The 19,253-nt window shown below is 50.1% G+C and overlaps 1 protein-coding gene across 2 annotated transcripts in view; it reads left to right on the top strand.

Moving 5' to 3' along the window:
* SRSF11 (serine and arginine rich splicing factor 11) overlaps nt 1-19,253 on the top strand; it is a 235,644-nt gene that overhangs the window by 139,263 nt on the left and 77,128 nt on the right. For both annotated transcript variants that reach the window (XM_069232448.1, XM_069232447.1), the window contains exon 8: nt 7,349-7,480. In XM_069232448.1, coding sequence (XP_069088549.1) covers nt 7,349-7,480 — 132 coding nt within the window. The remainder of the gene's footprint in view (nt 1-7,348; nt 7,481-19,253) is intronic.

The following is a 19,253-nucleotide window of genomic DNA, read 5'->3' as shown; positions in this document are numbered from 1 at the left end:
CCGCAAGAAGCGTGAGACTTGCAACACTGCACCCGGCGACCCCGACTCGGCTGGTGGAGAACCAACACCTCAGGGAGGACCCCCGGACTACTCTACGACTGTGAGTACCAAAACCTGTCCCCCCCTGAGCCCCCATAGCGCCGCCTGCAGAGGGAATCCCGAGGCTTCCCCTGACCGCGACTCTCTGAAACCTAAGTCCCGACGCCTGGAAAAGACCCTGCACCCGCAGCCCCCAGGACCTGAAGGACCGGACTTTCACTGCAGAAGTGACCCCCAGGAGTCCCTCTCCCTTGCCCAAGTGGAGGTTTCCCCGAGGAAGCCCCCCCTTTCCTGCCTGCAGCGCTGAAGAGATCCCTTGATCTCTCATAGACTAACATTGAAAACCCGACGCTTGTTTCTACACTGCACCCGGCCGCCCCCGCGCCGCTGAGGGTGAAATTTCTGTGTGGGCTTGTGTCCCCCCCGGTGCCCTACAAAACCCCCCTGGTCTGCCCTCCGAAGACGCGGGTACTTACCTGCAAGCAGACCGGAACCGGGGCACCCCCTTCTCTCCATTATAGCCTATGCGTTTTGGGCACCACTTTGAACTCTGCACCTGACCGGCCCTGAGCTGCTGGTGTGGTAACTTTGGGGTTGCTCTGAACCCCCAACGGTGGGCTACCTTGGACCAAGAACTGAACCCTGTAAGTGTCTTACTTACCTGGTAAAACTAACAAAAACTTACCTCCCCCAGGAACTGTGAAAATTGCACTAAGTGTCCACTTTTGAAATAGCTATTTGTGAATAACTTGAAAAGTATACATGCAATTGAAATGATTCAAAGTTCCTAATGTACTTACCTGCAATACCTTTCAAACAAGATATTACATGTTAAATTTGAACCTGTGGTTCTTAAAATAAACTAAGAAAATATATTTTTCTATAACAAAACCTATTGGCTGGATTTGTCTCTGAGTGTGTGTACCTCATTTATTGTCTATGTGTATGTACAACAAATGCTTAACACTACTCCTTGGATAAGCCTACTGCTCTACCACACTACCACAAAATAGAGCATTAGTATTATCTCTTTTTACCACTATTTTACCTCTAAGGGGAACCCTTGGACTCTGTGCATGCTATTCCTTACTTTGAAATAGCACATACAGAGCCAACTTCCTACACTCCCCATGATAAATAGTATGGTCAAATGTGCCCCAGAAGTTTTTAGGGTGCCTGTAAGATCCAGAGTGATAACTTTCAGGATTAGGAAAAACTTCAAACCTGCACCCTCTGATCCCTTTTCCCTGAGAGACTGTCCTCCCTGTTTTCCTGGTTGTTTCCGTTGCTTGTAAGTGTGACAGCCACAAGTGGTCTTGACTGCCCGAATTAGAAAAATCTCTCTGGGTATCCTCTTAGCGACTGAAAATAATGCCGGGCTGCCAAATCCCGCCACCTTACTGTTATCGTGCACACAAGACAAATTTCACCACACAGCGATTGTTGAAATTTGACTGAAATTCTGTACTAGAAGGGTAATGTATAGACTCCAAAATTTCGTCCCTCCTGGTCAGGACAGTAAGCGCATTGAGGTGGCTGACAAAACGAAGGCAGTTGGTGCCATCACACTCTTGTGCATCACCAAGTCTGTGGATTTCCTGTCTCAATCGTTGGGGCCCAGTGAGAAGAAATGTAGGCCATGCTCAAACATCTCCTTAACCTGTAGAGTAAAAAGGAGGAAGAGATTGAGGAGGAGGGGGAAGTCATCTTTAACACCACAACACAGTGTGCGTTCAAGTCGACCAATATAGCTGCCAGAGGGCAACACCTCATCACCCTTCCTTTGGACATTGAGCACCTCCTCACCCTACCGGTTGATGAGATGACACAGATCCCACTAAGGCTGTGTGTTCCATACCTGTACCACCAACCAAGTATTCCTTTGGACTGCAGTAGACGGGGTGGCTCAAAAGCTATCTCCCCCAACTCAATTGTTTCAGTAACAGCAGCAGGCCTGTGAGATAGGGGATGCACACTGGACACCTCTAGGATAATAACTCCCAAGAATCAAGGCAGATGTACCCCCTCCAGTCAATCCTCTACCTCCAAACATTAACTTGTCCTGCATCTTCCTTCCTCCCCTGACTTGAGTGATTTCTTACCCACTGGGAGGAAATCACCAAACTTGTTGGTTCTATGTATTATCAAGCATAGGTGCTGCCTAAAGTGCTTTTCATTTCCACCAAACATCCCAAACTGCACACACTCCCTTAGCCCAGAACATCTAATCCTACTATAGGAGGAAGTCCAAGTGCTCCTTCTTGAAAGGACCATAGTCAATGCTCCACCTCCCCCTGGCGGCAGCGGGGCAAAGGCATCTATTCCCTGTACTTATCATTCTCAAGAACAATGACTTACTCTGGCCAGACCACGATCTCTTGCCTCAACAGATCAGTCCTCTCACACATTTCCATATGGTCACCCTACACTGTCATTCCCCCTGCTGCAGTGCAGCAAATTCATGGGCACACACAAGGCAACTTCATACCTCCCACTATACCTGAGGGATGTCTACTTTCACATCCCTTCAATCCAGCTCATCAATGCTATCTACGCTTCATGATAAGTGGACTGCTCTATCAGTTCAAAGCGTTGCCCTTTGGAGTAACTGCAGCTCCAAGGGTTGTTACCAGTGCCTAGCGGTGGTAGCTGCCCAGTCAGACAGAGGACTTGCATCTTTCCCTACCTCGATGATTGGCTAATTAAGAGTGGAAGCACACAGGAGTGCGTAGTCCACGCCCAAGCTGCCAATTCCCTAGCTTGGGGTTTCCAGCCCCTTAAGATCCAACTCTTTGTGGGGGTCGGTCTTAAACTCAGTCACTGCCAAGTCCTAGTCAAGTGATCAAAGCATAGCTCCATTTCAGCAGCTACTGCCTTACTTGTTGCCACTCCATCCTCTAAAAGCTCGCACAGTGATGCTCCTCCTATGAATGATAGCCACCCGTATAGCCATAGACCACCTGCAATGGTCAATATGAGGCTATTCCAGAGTGCCTCTGCGCAGCAGTGAAAAGTGGAGTCTCACTGGGAAAATCCAAAGTTAAGTGTGAGCACCCCTGTAAGGAAATGCCTCCTTGGCATGGTTGCCCCCTGACTTTTTGCCTTTGCTGATGCTATGTTTACAATTGAAAGTGTGCTGAGGCCTGCTAACCAGGCCCCAGCACCAGTGTTCTTTCCCTAACCTGTACTTTTGTATCCACAATTGGCAGACCCTGGCATCCAGATAAGTCCCTTGTAACTGGTACTTCTAGTACCAAGGGCCCTGATGCCAAGGAAGGTCTCTAAGGGCTGCAGCATGTCTTATGCCACCCTGGAGACCTCTCACTCAGCACAGACACACTGCTTACCAGCTTGTGTGTGCTAGTGAGAACAAAACGAGTAAGTCGACATGGCACTCCCCTCAGGGTGCCATGCCAGCCTCTCACTGCCTATGCAAGTATAGGTCAGTCACCCCTCTAGCAGGCCTTACAGCCCTAAGGCAGGGTGCACTATACCATAGGTGAGGGTACCAGTGCATGAGCATGGTACCCCTACAGTGTCTAAACAAAACCTTAGACATTGTAAGTGCAGGGTAGCCATAAGAGTATATGGTCTGGGAGTTTGTCAAACACGAACTCCACAGCACCATAATGGCTACACTGAAAACTGGGAAGTTTGGTATCAAACTTCTCAGCACAATAAATGCACACTGATGCCAGTGTACATTTTATTGCAAAATACACCCCAGAGGGCACCTTAGAGGTGCCCCCTGAAACTTAACCGACTGTCTGTGTAGGCTGACTAGTTCCAGCAGCCTGCCACACTAGAGACATGTTGCTGGCCCCATGGGGAGAGTGCCTTTGTCACTCTGAGGCGAGTAACAAAGCCTGCACTGGGTGGAGATGCTAACACCTCCCCCAGGCAGGAGCTGTAACACCTGGCGGTGAGCCTCAAAGGCTCACCCCTTTGTCACAGCCCAGCAGGGCACTCCAGCTTAGTGGAGTTGCCCGCCCCCTCCGGCCACGGCCCCCACTTTTGGCGGCAAGGCTGGAGGGAACAAAGAAAGCAACAAGGAGGAGTCACTGGCCAGTCAGGACAGCCCCTAAGGTGTCCTGAGCTGAGGTGACTCTAACTTTTAGAAATCCTCCATCTTGCAGATGGAGGATTCCCCCAATAGGGTTAGGATTGTGACCCCCTCCCCTTGGGAGGAGGCACAAAGAGGGTGTACCCACCCTCAGGGCTAGTAGCCATTGGCTACTAACCCCCCAGACCTAAGCACGCCCTTAAATTTAGTATTTAAGGGCTACCCTGAACCCTAGAAAATTAGATTCCTGCAAACTACAAGAAGAAGGACTGCCTAGCTGAAAACCCCTGCAGAGGAAGACCAGAAGACGACAACTGCCTTGGCTCCAGAAACTCACCGGCCTGTCTCCTGCCTTCCAAAGAACTCTGCTCCAGCGACGCTTTCCAAGGGACCAGCGACCTCTGAATCCTCTGAGGACTGCCCTGCTTCGAAAAAGACAAGAAACTCCCGAGGACAGCGGACCTGCTCCAAAAAGACTGCAACTTTGTTTCAAGGAGCAGCTTTAAAGACCCTGCAATCTCCCCGCAAGAAGCGTGAGACTTGCAACACTGCACCCGGCGACCCCGACTCGGCTGGTGGAGAACCAACACCTCAGGGAGGACCCCCGGACTACTCTACGACTGTGAGTACCAAAACCTGTCCTCCCTGAGCCCCCACAGCGCCGCCTGCAGAGGGAATCCCGAGGCTTCCCCTGACCGCGACTCTCTGAAACCTAAGTCCCGACTCCTGGAAAAGACCCTGCACCCGCAGCCCCCAGGACCTGAAGGACCGGACTTTCACTGGAGAAGTGACCCCCAGGAGTCCCTCTCCCTTGCCCAAGTGGAGGTTTCCCCGAGGAAGCCCCCCCTTGCCTGCCTGCAGCGCTGAAGAGATCCGTTGATCTCTCATAGACTAACATTGAAAACCCGACGCTTGTTTCTACACTGCACCCGGCCGCCCCCGCGCTGCTGAGGGTGAAATTTCTGTGTGGGCTTGTGTCCCCCCCGGTGCCCTACAAAACCCCCCTGGTCTGCCCTCCGAAGACGCGGGTACTTACCTGCAAGCAGACCGGAACCGGGGCACCCCCTTCTCTCCATTCTAGCCTATGCGTTTTGGGCACCACTTTGAACTCTGCACCTGACCGGCCCTGTGCTGCTGGTGTGGTGACTTTGGGGTTGCTCGGAACCCCCAACGGTGGGCTACCTTGGACCAAGAACTGAACCCTGTAAGTGTCTTACTTACCTGGTAAAACTAACAAAAACTTACCTCCCCCAGGAACACTACTCCTTGGATAAGCCTACTGCTCGACCACACTACCACAAAATAGAGCATTAGTATTATCTCTTTTTACCACTATTTTACCTCTAAGGGGAACCCTTGGACTCTGTGCATGCTATTTCTTACTTTGAAATAGCACATACAGAGCCAACTTCCTACAACCCCTTTATCTCTGCAGTGGTGGAAAAGCAAAAACCTGTTGTGGGGCACACAGTTCCGAGATCTAATTTCACAGATGACCATCACCATTAAGACATAATTTGTTAGGTGTGGTACACATCTAGGAGACATGACAGTCCGGGGTCTCTGACCACTTCATCAACCGGGACTCCATATTAACAAACTAACTTTTAGCCATTCACTTGGTCCTCAAAGCTTTTTTTTTTTGTCAGGCCCCCCGCACCCCAGCCTTCTCCACCTGGTGATCTGGCTCCTGAGGTCCTAGAGTTTGGTTACCATAACTTGAATCAAGTTTGTATGAACATACTAAAGGATGCCTGTAAGCCCACCTCCCGCACTTGCTATGACACTAAGTGGAAGAGGTTTGTTCACTACTGTACCTCTAATCGTGTAAACTCTTACACCAACAGTCCAAGACACTATTTGTTACCTCCTACGTTTACAGAAATCTGGGCTAGCCTACACCTAAATTTGGCAACTCCTTGCTGCTATCGCTGCATCTGTGTAGAACAGGGAACACTCCTCCTTTTTCAAGAACCAAGTCATTAAAGTCTTAATGGAATGCCTTTATCACATCATTCCGCCTTGGGTGCCTCCTGCACCTGTCTGGAACCTTAACATGGTCTTTATTAGATTCATGGGCCTCCTTTAGAGCGACTACACTCATGCCCTTGGTAGTTAGGCTCTTGGAAGGTCGCCTTCTTAGTAGCCATAAGATCCCTTAAGCATGTTATTGAGTTACAGGCCCTTACACTGCAAGAGCCTTTCATCGTGGTCCAAAATGAGTTTTCTTTAGGACCAGCCCCAGACTCTAATCCCATGTTGTGTTCCCTCTTCATCTTAACCAAACAATTGAGCTCCTCGCCACCTTTCACCTGCCTGATTCAGTAGCAGAAAAGAGAGCACTACACAAACTTGACATCAAGCCTTCACTTATGTGTTACATAGATAGGACCAAGTCCTTCCATAAAACACAGCTTTTCGTTTCCTTTAAGCTGCTTCATAAAGGTCAACATATCAAAATGAGGTTTAGCTAGGTTGATTGTCGGATTCATCCAAACTTGCTACCATAAAGCCAAAAGAACCCTACCTGCCGTCCCCAGACCTCATTCCACCCATACACAGAGCACCACTATGACCTTCCTTGGAAACATACCCATAGCTAACTCCTGCAAAGCTGTCACATGTTCAGTCCCACACACCTTTACTGTGTGGATATTCTTGCAAGGCAACAGGCTACAGCTGAGCAAACTGTCCTGGTGACTATATTTCAGAGCTGTGCAACATCCACTTGCTAGCCACTGCACGGGTCAGAACTGCCTTAGTTGTTGCAGAGCATGTACAGCTACACATGCTACCAACTGAGTATGTTACTTACAATGTAAGCATCTGTTGATTCCATATAGTGCTCTAGATTCACATAAGCCTCCAGAAAGCCAGTGTTTGATACAGATACATTCATCCTACAAAATGATTTTCATAACACTCTTGGTCACTATACTATCCTGCTCACTACTCCATACATACTCTCACCCGCTGTGCAGAAATTAACATAGAAGTCTGTACTTATGCATGTTCATCCATAAGGGAGGAGACACCAATACCTTAAGATCTTGAAGAAAAACAAGTTGCTACAGTCCGAGCTCCACACTAGCTGGCAGGTTAATCTATACCACCACATGAGAACTGATGCTTACAGGTCAAGCAGCATTATAATTTTCTCTACACTGTGGACCTTTTTGAAAGTTACTTTTATCAAATGTAAATCATTTTGTAACCTTGACTCTTATCTGTTACCTTCCTGGTTAGACGCTCTAGAAGTAGATCACGGAGGAGGTCACATTCCAAGTCCAGGAGCCGGCGGAGATCTAAAAGTCCAAGGAGAAGACGATCTCATTCAAGAGAGAGAGTTAGGAGATCTAGGAGTCCATCTAAATCCCGGTAAAAGCACTGTAACATTTTATATATTAGATTTGAATGCATTCTTTGGACTCTGTGCATGTTACAACTTCCTGCCTTGATGAGTTTACTTGGAGATGCCTATATTCACAAGAATATCTGTGTAAATGGTGATTAGGGGAGGAGGAAAGGGGTGGAAAATTACTTAATCTGAACAGCTAATGGTTAACACAATATCCTGCAGTTTTCTAACACTTAATGCAAGTTAAAGTGCGATCATGAAACCGTTATCACATTATTGTGCTTTGAAGGCTATTGTTTTTGTTTGTGAGGCCATTTCTTGGGGTCCTGCTGTAGTCACAGGTAAGGTGGCAGTATCGTTTGTGTTATTTAATAAATCACTGGTATCCTATGGGCACATTATTCTTGAATTCTAATTGGATAACCAGTGCACTCCTTTTAGGTGCTCAGGGGGGTGAGGTCAAGCAGTTAAACTTTACTCCAGGATTGAATGAGTTTGAAACTAATAGTCACATAATCAAGTAAACAGCACACACTAACATCGTTGTCCAGAAATGGTTATGGAATGAAACAGTTAAAACTGAAATATATCGAAATATTATCCAAAAATGCCATAGTAGTAGCTGAGGTATGTGGATTTATGGAAAAGTGAAAACTGAGCATCAAACTTGAAGGAAACAAACATGTAAAACCTATATTAATGACAGATAATATAAAGGAAATTAAATCGAAATTTAAATGAAACATTTTAACAATAAGATAATTTTAAGGACAAATCCCAAATTACAATAAAAGTCTGTAGAGTTTAGAGTTGTCAGGTTTTTTGGGTTCACAGTTATGTTTAGGGGTGATGCGGGTACGTTAGTGGTCAAGACTGGGTGGGGTTTAGGAGTGGTGAGAGCTTTTCAAGTGGTTGAGGGTTTTTTAGGGTTTGGGGATGGCTGGAGTGTAGGGGTGGTTAGGGGTTTTTAGGGTTCAAGGACAGTTTAAGGATGTTGAGGGTTTATAAGGTTATCAATGGTGTGTGAAGTTTAGGGGTGTTGGGTTTTTAGGGTTCAGGTATCAATAGTTTAGGGTGAGTGGTTTAGGGGTCAAGGGAGGGTAAAGTGTATAAGCAGAAACGTTCTGGGGTTTAGGGATGGGTGGACCAAGGAGAGCTGTCTCTTGCCGGATTGCATTAATGTCAATGGTCAGGAGGACCACCACCAAGCACAAGCCACTGGAGTTGTTGGAGATTTGCAGAGGTGAAGAGGACCAGCAAGGTCCTGGAGACTCGACCCTTGGAGTGGAGTCCGGGCTGACCCCAAGAAGAAAGGAGAGCCAGCAAAAGCAGTTGTAGCCCCCACGGGCAGCAGGCACAGTAAGTTGCAGTGAGGCCCACACAGCACACCTGAATTGGAGTCCTAAGTCACTGGAGCAGCAGAGAGGAGACCGTCCTTGCAGAGGTAGCGTGCTGGGGCCAGGGCTGCTTGGAGCCTCAAGATCCCTCGGAGCAGGAGTCAACAAGCCTTGGTTTCTTCAACAGTCGCGGTGCACAGGGATTCTGTCCTGGAGGGAGAGACAAGGACTCACCGTCTCCCAAGTCGGACAAAAGACAGAGGACCCAAGGGACCCCTCTGAACCACCACCTTTTGGAGAATCTTTGCTCGTCCAGAGGACAGCAGATTCCAGCAGCCAAACGTTGTTGCATTAGGTGCCTGCAGATGCAGGGGATTGACTCCTTCACTCCAAGGGAGATTCCGTCTTGCTTCTTTGGTGCAGCTGAAGTCTTGTCAACCCCAGAGGATACACAGCTGTAGAAATGTTGCAAGTTGCTGACAGGAGGCGTGGAAACAATGTTTCAAGGAGAGGTCATCTTGGTGTTTTGCAGTCTTGTTCGGTTCCTTTGAAGTCCAGCAGTGGTTTCGTGGCCAGGAGCAGAAGAGGTCATTGCAGAGGAGTCCTGGTGAAGTCTTGCACACCAAGTCTGGGGAACCACCTGTGAGGGAGTCCCTAAATAGTCTAAAAAGGGGCTTGGTCACTTAGCAAGGTGGCCACCTATCAGAGAAGGTCACTGATGTCTTCTGCCTAACCTGACCAGCCAGATACTGCCAGGAGCCTCAGCCTAAATTTCAAGATGGCAGAATCAAGTGGCCACCTGGAGGAGCTCTGGGCACCACCCCTGGGGTGGTGATTGACAAGGGGAGTGGTCACTTCCCTTTTCTTCGTGCAGTTTTGTGCCAGAGCAGGGACCGGGGGTCCCTGGACTGGTGCAAACCAGATTATGCAAAGAAGGAACCAAATGTGCCCTTCAAAGCAAGCCAGTGGAGTGGGGAGGCCTCCCCTCCCCAGCCTTGTAACACCTATGTTCGACGGCATGTGTGGCTGTCGATACACATGGTTTGCATCAGTCTGCCACCTAGTGTTGCGCCCGGAGTGTTATAAGTTGTTTTTTGTTGAAGATTTTCATCCTCTGGGTCGGGTTGCTGCCCTTTGGGGCGTCCGCACCATTTTTGGGCTTACTTCGCCAACTGGTGTCAAAATGCTGGGCTAATGGAACAAACTCCTTGATGCCACTTCAAGTTTCCGTACATGGATCAACACTTAGGGGGTCATTCTGACCCTGGCGGTCCAAGACGGCCGGGGCCCACGGAAGCACCGCCAACAGGCTGGCGGTGCTTCAATGCCCATTCTGACCGCGGCTTCAGAAAAGGGAATCCGGCGGTTTCCCGCCGGATTTCCCCTGCTTGGGCTGAATCTCCATGGCGGCGCTGCAAGCAGCGCCGCCATGGAGATTCCGACCCCCTTCCCGCCATCCTGTTCCTGGCGGTTTTTACCGCCAGGAACAGGATGGCGGGAATGGGTGTCGTGGGGCCCCTGGGGGCACCTGCACTGCCCATGCCACTGGCATGGGCAGTGCAGGGGCCCCCTAACAGGGCCCCATAAAGATTTTCACTGTCTGCATTGCAGACAGTGAAAATCGCGACGGGTGCAACTGCACCCGTCGCACCCCTGCAACTCCGCCGGCTCCATTCGGAGCCGGCTTCATTGTTGCAGGGCCTTTCTGCTGGGCCGGCGGGTGCTCCTTTGGCGGGCGCCCGCCGGCCCAGTGGGAAAGCCAGAATGGCCTCCCGCGGAGCGGCCAAATGGCGGTTTCCGCTTGGCGGGCGCCGCCCGCCAATGTCGGAATGAGGGCTTAGTGTCTAACTTGTGCTTGTCCCCCGGAACATTAGGAAGAGACATGCGACACCTGTGTAGGTCTTTCTGATCCTAAATACCCGTCGGGACCGAAGAGCACATTGGTTGGAAATGGTGTTGAAGACAATGGACGTCACGCCCGACATCTTGGGAGAGGAACACCCACAAGAAGTAGTTGAACGCCAGGCAGCCTTTTTGATCCGAGACTCCAAGTTTGGACCAAGATTCTGACATCGAGAGCCAGTCGATTCCAGCACTGCAGTACGTGAGTACACCAGCTCCATCTCACCACACAAAGATCTTTAAGAAGACTTTGAAGTTGGTCATTGGTCCACCACTGCCTTCGGGCCATGGTAGGATCAGAAAAATACATTTGGATGCCCCACCCTATGGTTCAGCACTGAAATTTATAAAGACCAAAATGTCCTCTGCACCCGCCAAATACTCAATGCCATCCCAGTCTATATCGGGATCGAGTCGAACTTTCGATTAGACCACCTCGGCGCCAAAAAAGCAACCATCTGCTTTGGAGTTGACACTTTCAGCTCGAAAAAAGACTTCAGTACTGAACATGTCAGAACCGAAAAGTATGCTTGTCAAAGACTCTACAGTATCAACTGAAGACACTTCTTCTGTGGAGCCTATTTTTGAAGTCATGGACGCTTGCCAGCGCAAAATTCATTTACAGAAGGGAACAGGTAAAATTGCTTCTCCTCTGGGTCCAATTAAACTTTCCAGAATCATATATTCAAGTTATTGCAAGGGCAGCAGTATAACACAATGTGCAGATGCATACTGACCCAATCAAAAAGGATTTTCTCTTCGATACTTCAACCATCACTCATACAGTCAGTTTCTTACCATGCTACTAGGTATGCTCAGACATGACAGACATATCAGAGAATCTGTTAGGGCAAGGATCATAACTCCAAGGGTAGACAAATATAAACCTGCAACCTCAGATCCAGCGTGTAGGAAGTTGGCTCTGTATGTGCTATTTCAAAGTAAGGAATAACATGCACAGAGTCCAAGGGTTCCCCTTAGAGGTAAGATAGTGGCAAAAAGAGATAATACTAATGCTCTATTTTGTGGTAGTGTTGTCGAGCAGTAGGCTTATCAAAGGAGTAGTGTTAAGCATTTGTTGTACATACACACAGGCAATAAATGAGGAACACACACACAGAGACAATTCCAAGCCAATAGGTTTTTGTTATAGAAAAATATCTTTTCTTAGTTTATTTTAAGAACCACAGGTTCAAATTCTACATGTAATATCTCATTTTAAAGGTATTGCAGGTAAGTACTTTAGGAACTTTGAATAATTACAGTAGCATATATACTTTTCACATAAAACCCAAATAGCTGTTTTAAAAGTGGACACAGTGCAATTTTCACAGTTCCTGAGGGAGGTAAAGTATTGTTAGGTTTTGCAGGTAAGTACACCACCTACGGGGTTCAAATTGGGGTCCAAGGTAGCCCACCGTTGGGGGTGCAGAGCAACCCCAAAGTCACCACACCAGCAGCTCAGGGCCGGTCAGGTGCAGAGGTCAAAGAGGTGCCCAAAACACACAGGCTTCAATGGAGAGAAGGGGGTGCCCCGGTTCCTGTCTGCCAGCAGGTAAGTACCCGCGTCTTCGGAGGGCAGACCGGGGGGGTTTCGTAGGGCACCGGGGGGGGACACAAGTCCACACAAAAAGTACACCCTCAGCAGCGCGGGGCGGCCGGGTGCAGTGTGCAAACTAGCGTCGGGTTTCCAATGGGAGTCAATGGGAGACCAAGGGGTCTCTTCAGCGGGGCAGTCAAGGGGGGGCTCCTCGGGGTAGCCACCACCTGGGCAAGGGAGAGGGCCTCCTGGGGGTCACTCCTGCACTGGAGTTCCGATCCTTTAGGTGCTGGGGGCTGCGGATGCAGGGTCTTTTCCAGCCGTCAGGATTTTAGAGTCAGGGGGAGCCTTGGGATTCCCTCTGCAGGTGTTGCTGTGGGGGCTCAGGGGGGACAACTTTGGTTACTCAGTCTTGGAGTCGCCTGGGGGTCCTCCCTGTAGCGTTGTTTCTCCACCAGTCGAGTCGGGGTCGCCGGGTGCAGTGTTGCAAGTCTCACGCTTCTTGCAGGGAGTTGCAGGGGTCTTTAAATCTGCTCCTCTGTAACAAAGTTGCAGTCTTTGTGGAACAGGGCCGCTGTCCTCAGGAGTTTCTAGTCTTTCTTGAAGCAGGGCAGTCCTCTGAGGATTCAGAGGTCGCTGGTCCTGGGGAAAGCGTCACTGGAGCAGGTTTCTTTAGAAGGCAGGAGACAGGCCTGTAGGACTGGGGCCAAAGCAGTTGGTGTCTTCTTTCTTCTTCTGCAGGGGTTTTCAGCTCAGCAGTCCTCTTCTTCTTGTAAGTTGCAGGAATCTAAATTCTTAGGTTCAGGGGAGCCCTTAAATACTAAATTTAAGGGCGTGTTTAGGTCAGGGGGGGTTAGTAGCCAATGGCTACTAGCCCTGAGGGTGGGTACACCCTCTTTGTGCCTCCTCCCAAGGGGAGGGGGTCACATTCCTATCCCTATTGGGGGAATCCTCCTTCTACAAGATGGAGGATTTCTAAAAGTTAGTCACCTCAGCTCAGGACACCTTAGGGGCTGTCCGGACTGGCCAGTGACTCCTCCTTGTTTTTCTCATTATTTCCTCCGGCCTTGCCGCCAAAAGTGGGGCCGTGACCGGAGGGGGTGGGCAACTTCACTAGCTGGAGTGCCCTGCGGTGCTGGAACAAAGGGGGTGAGCCTTTGAGGCTCACCGCCAGGTGTTACAGCTCCTGCCTGGGGGAGGTGTTAGCATCTCCACCCAGTGCAGGCTTTGTTACTGGCCTCAGAGTGACAAAGGCACTCTCCCCATGGGGCCAGCAACATGTCTCGGTCGTGGCAGGCTGCTGGAACCAGTCAGCCTACACAGGTAGTTGGTTAAAGTTTCAGGGGGCACCTCTAAGGTGCCCTCTGGGGTGTATTTTACATTAAAATGTACACTGGCATCAGTGTGCATTTATTGTGCTGAGAAGTTTGATACCAAACTTCCCAGTTTTCAGTGTAGCCATTATGGTGCTGTGGAGTTCGTGTTTGACAGACTCCCAGACCATATACTCTTATGGCTACCCTGCACTTACAATGTCTAAGGTTTGGCTTAGACACTGTAGGGGCACAGTGCTCATGCACTGGTGCCCTCACCTATGGTATAGTGCACCCTGCCTTAGGGCTGTATGGCCTGCTAGAGGGGTGACTTATCTATACTGCATAGGCAGTGTGTAAAGAAATGGCTCCCTGTTGCAGTTACCCCCCACTTTTTGCCTGATACTGATGCTGACTTGACTGAGAAGTGTGCTGGGACCCTGCTAACCAGGCCCCAGCACCAGTGTTCTTTCACCTAAAATGTACCATTGATTCCACAATTGGCACACCCTGGCATCCAGATAAGTCCCTTGTAACTGGTACCTCTGGTACCAAGGGCCCTGATGCCAGGGAAGGTCTCTAAGGGCTGCAGCATGTGTTATGCCACCCTAGAGACCCCTCACTCAGCACAGACACACTGCTTACAAGCCTGTGTGTGCTAGTGAGAACAAAACGAGTAAGTCGACATGGCACTCCCCTCAGGGTGCCATGCCAGCCTCTCACTGCCTATGCAAGTATAGGTCAGTCACCCCTCTAGCAGGCCTTACAGCCCTAAGGCAGGGTGCACTATACCATAGGTGAGGGTACCAGTGCATGAGCATGGTACCCCTACAGTGTCTAAACAAAACCTTAGACATTGTAAGTGCAGGGTAGCCATAAGAGTATATGGTCTGGGAGTCTGTCAAACACTAACTCCACAGCACCATAATGCCTACACTGAAAACTGGGAAGTTTGGTATCAAACTTCTCAGCACAATAAATGCACACTGATGCCAGTGTACATTTTATTGCAAAATACACCCCAGAGGGCACCTTAGAGGTGCCCCCTGAAACTTAACCGACTGTCTGTGTAGGCTGACTAGTTCCAGCAGCCTGCCACACTAGAGACATGTTGCTGGCCCCATGGGGAGAGTGCCTTTGTCACTCTGAGGCCAGTAACAAAGCCTGCACTGGGTGGAGATGCTAACACCTCCCCCAGGCAGGAGCTGTAACACCTGGCGGTGAGCCTCAAAGGCTCACCCCTTTGTCACAGCCCAGCAGGGCACTCCAGCTTAGTGGAGTTGCCCGCCCCCTCCGGCCACGGCCCCCACTTTTGGCGGCAAGGCTGGAGAGAACAAAGAAAGCAACAAGGAGGAGTCACTGGCCAGTCAGGACAGCCCCTAAGGTGTCCTGAGCTGAGGTGACTCTAACTTTTAGAAATCCTCCATCTTGCAGATGGAGGATTCCCCCAATAGGGTTAGGATTGAGACCCCCTCCCCTTGGGAGGAGGCACAAAGAGGGTGTACCCACCCTCAGGGCTAGTAGCCATTGCCTACTAACCCCCCAGACCTAAACACGCCCTTAAATTTAGTATTTAAGGGCTACCCTGAACCCTAGAAAATTAGATTCCTGCAACAACAAGAAGGACTGCCTAGCTGAAAACCCCTGCAGAGGAAGACCAGAAGACAACAACTGCCTTGGCTCCAGAAACTCACCGGCCTGTCTCCTGCCTTCCAACGAACTCTGCTCCAGCGACGCCTTCCAAAGGGACCAGCGACCTCTGACTCCTCTGAGGACTGCCCTACTTCGACGACGACAAGAAACTCCCGAGGACAGCGGACCTGCTCCAAAAAGACTGCAACTTTATCCAAAGGAGCAGCTTTAAAGACCCCTGCAATCTCCCCGCAAGAAGCGCGAGACTTGCAACACTGCACCCGGCGACCCCGACTCGGCTGGTGGAGAACCAACACCTCAGGGAGGACCCCCGGACTACTCTAAGACTGTGAGTACAAAAACCTGTCCCCCCTGAGCCCCCACAGCGCCGCCTGCAGAGGGAATCCCGAGGCTTCCCCTGACCGCGACTCTCTGAAACCTAAGTCCCGACGCCTGGAAAAGACCCTGCACCCGCAGCCCCCAGGACCTGAAGGACCGGACTTTCACTGCAGAAGTGACCCCCAGGAGTCCCTCTCCCTTGCCCAAGTGGAGGTTTCCCTGAGGAAGCCCCCCCTTGCCTGCCTGCAGCGCTGAAGAGATCCCTTGATCTCTCATTGACTTCCATTGCGAACCCGACGCTTGTTCTAACACTGCACCCGGCCGCCCCCGCGCCGCTGAGGGTGAAATTTCTGTGTGGGCTTGTGTCCCCCCCCCGGTGCCCTACAAAACCCCCCTGGTCTGCCCTCCGAAGACGCGGGTACTTAACTGCAAGCAGACCGGAACCGGGGCACCCCCCTCTCTCCATTGAAGCCTATGCGTTTTGGGCACCACTTTGAACTCTGCACCTGACCGGCCCTGAGCTGCTGGTGTGGTGACTTTGGGGTTGCTCTGAACCCCCAACGGTGGGCTACCTTGGACCAAGAACTGAACCCTGTAAGTGTCTTACTTACCTGGTAAAACTAACAAAAACTTACCTCCCCCAGGAACTGTGAAAATTTGCACTAAGTGTCCACTTTTGAAATGGCTATTTGTGAATAACTTGAAAAGTATACATGCAATTGAAATGATTCAAAGTTCCTAATGTACTTACCTGCAATACCTTTCAAACAAGATATTACATGTTAAATTTGAACCTGTGGTTCTTAAAATAAACTAAGAAAATATATTTTTCTATAACAAAACCTATTGGCTGGATTTGTCTCTGAGTGTGTGTACCTCATTTATTGTCTATGTGTATGTACAACAAATGCTTAACACTACTCCTTGGATAAGCCTACTGCTCGACCACACTACCACAAAATAGAGCATTGGTATTATCTCTTTTTACCACTATTTTACCTCTAAGGGGAACCCTTGGACTCTGTGCATGCTATTCCTTACTTTGAAATAGCACATACAGAGCCAACTTCCTACACAGTGTGAGGTTGGCATGGCACCCTGAGGGGAGTGCCATGTCGACTTACTCGTTTTGTTCTCACCAGCACACACAAGCTGGCAAGCAGTGTGTCTGTGCTGAGTGAGGGGTCCCCAGGGTGGCATAAGATATGCTGCAGCTCTTAGAGACCTTCCCTGGCATCAGGGCCCTTGGTACCAGGGGTACCAGTTACAAGGGACTTACCTGGATGTCAGGGTGTGCTAATTGTGGATACAAAAGTACAGGTTAGGGAAAGAACACTGGTGCTGGGGCCTGGTTAGCAGGCCTCAGCACACTTTCAATTCAAAACATAGCATCAGCAAAGGCAAAAAGTCAGGGGGTAACCATGCCAAGGAGGCATTTCCTTACACAGCGTTTATAACACAACTATCACCAGATTCTATAGTATGTGCAGCACAAAAGCGTGCGATAGGAAGTTGGCTCTGTATGCACTATTTCAAAGTAAGGAATAGTATGCACAGAGTCCAAGGGTTCCCCTTAGAGGTAAGATAGTGGCAAAAAGAGATAATTCTAATGCTCTATTTTGTGGTAGTGTGGTCGAGCAGCAGGCTTATCAAAGGAGTAGTGTTAAGCATTTGTTGTACACACACAGGCAATAAATGAGGAAAACACACTCAGAGACAATTCCAGGCCAATAGGTTTTTGTATAGAAAAATATATGTTCGATGGCATCTGTCGCTGTAGATACGCATGTTCTGCAATAGCTCGCCATCTGGTGTTGGGCCGGAGTGTTACAAGTTGTTTTTCTTCGAAGAAGTCTTTCGAGTCACGGGACCGAGTGACTCCTCCTTTTGTCTCCATTGCGCATGGGCGTCGACTCCATCTTCGATTGTTTTTTTTCCGCCATCGGGTTCGGACGTGTTCCTGTCGCTCCGAGTTTCGGAACGGAAAATTAGCTAATTTCGGAAGATTTTCGTCGGTATTGTTGCGTTCGGGATCGGCGTACTTAGATTCCACACCGCATCGAAGATCGAAGAGCTCCGGTGCCCTTCGGGGTAGTTTTTCGATCCTCCGTCGGGGCCTGGTCGGCCCGACCGCGTGCTGAAGAACGCCGATGGAACGGACCCCGTTTCGTTTCTGCCCCAAATGCCACAATAAATACCCCTACACAGACCAACACTTGGTCTGCAACCTGTGCCTGTCACCTGAGCACAGCGAAGACACCTGCGAGGCCTGTCGTGCGTTCCGGTCCCGAAAAACACTCCGAGACCGTCGAGCCAGAAGACTTCAAATGGCGTCCGCACCGACAGCCCAACGGGAGTTCGAGGAACAGGAAGAAGAAGGTACCTTCTCGTTCCAAGACTCAGACTCCGAAGGATTCGACGACACACAAACCGTGAGTAAGACGTCGAAAACCACACAAAGAAACATTTACAAGGCCCAGGGGACGCCACTGCCACCAGGCCATGGCTCCACCCATAAATTCGGTGACCGACCGTCGGCACCGAAAAAGGCCAAAACAGTGCCGAGATCGTCCGACTCCGGTCGAGACACCGGCACGCAGCCTTCTCGGGACCGAGAAAGTGCTGGAGACAAGCCTCGACACCGAGATGCCGGTGTGGACACGGCTCGACGCCGAGACAGCGGCACCGAAACGGATCGACGCCGAGAGGTTTCGGCCCCGAAAAGGAAAAAAGTCACCTCGGAGCCGAAAAAACACGCAGACAAAGTTTCGACGCCGAAACAAACTGCAAGCGACCCAGCTTCAGGCTCTTATACAGAAGAGCACTCGCTAACCTCCCAAATGCAAAAGCATAGGTTTGAGGAAGAGCTACAAGCAACTGATGTGGACCATACGCAAAAGCGTATCTTCATTCAGCAGGGGACAGGGAAAATAAGCACCCTTCCCCCCATTAGGAGAAAGAGAAGGTTGGAGTTCCAGGCGGAACAAGCACCACAACCAAAAGTGGTTAAAAGAATTACACCACCACCCTCTCCTCCGCCCGTGATTAACGTTTCACCAGCACAAACTCCATCTCACTCCCCAGCTCACACCACCATGAGCCAGGGTGACCAAGATCAGGACGCATGGGACCTATACGACGCCCCAGTGTCAGATAACAGCCCGGAGGCCTACCCTACAAAGCCATCTCCACCAGAAGACAGCACCGCGTACTCTCAGGTGGTGGCTAGAGCAGCACAATTTCATAACGTAAGCCTCCACTCAGAACAGGTCGAGGATGATTTCTTGTTCAACACACTCTCCTCCACCCACAGCTCCTACCAAAGCCTGCCTATGCTCCCTGGTATGCTCCGGCACGCAAAAGACATATTTAAGGAGCCGGTCAAAAGTAGGGCAATCACACCAAGGGTGGAAAAGAAGTATAAGCCGCCTCCTACGGACCCGGTTTTCATCACTACACAGCTGCCACCAGACTCTGTTGTTGTAGGAGCAGCTAGGAAAAGGGCCAACTCCCACACATCTGGAGATGCACCACCCCCAGATAAAGAAAGCCGCAAGTTCGATGCAGCTGGTAAGAGAGTCGCAGCACAAGCTGCAAACCAGTGGCGCATCGCGAACTCCCAGGCACTACTTGCGCGCTATGACAGAGCCCACTGGGACGAGATGCAACATCTCATTCAACATCTGCCCAAGGACTTCCAAAATAGGGCGAAACAAGTGGTTGAGGAGGG

The sequence above is a fragment of the Pleurodeles waltl genome, chromosome 4_2 (assembly GCF_031143425.1).
Source record: "Pleurodeles waltl isolate 20211129_DDA chromosome 4_2, aPleWal1.hap1.20221129, whole genome shotgun sequence".
Taxonomy (NCBI): Eukaryota; Metazoa; Chordata; class Amphibia; order Caudata; family Salamandridae; genus Pleurodeles; species Pleurodeles waltl.
This window is presented reverse-complemented; position numbering and strand designations above follow the sequence as displayed.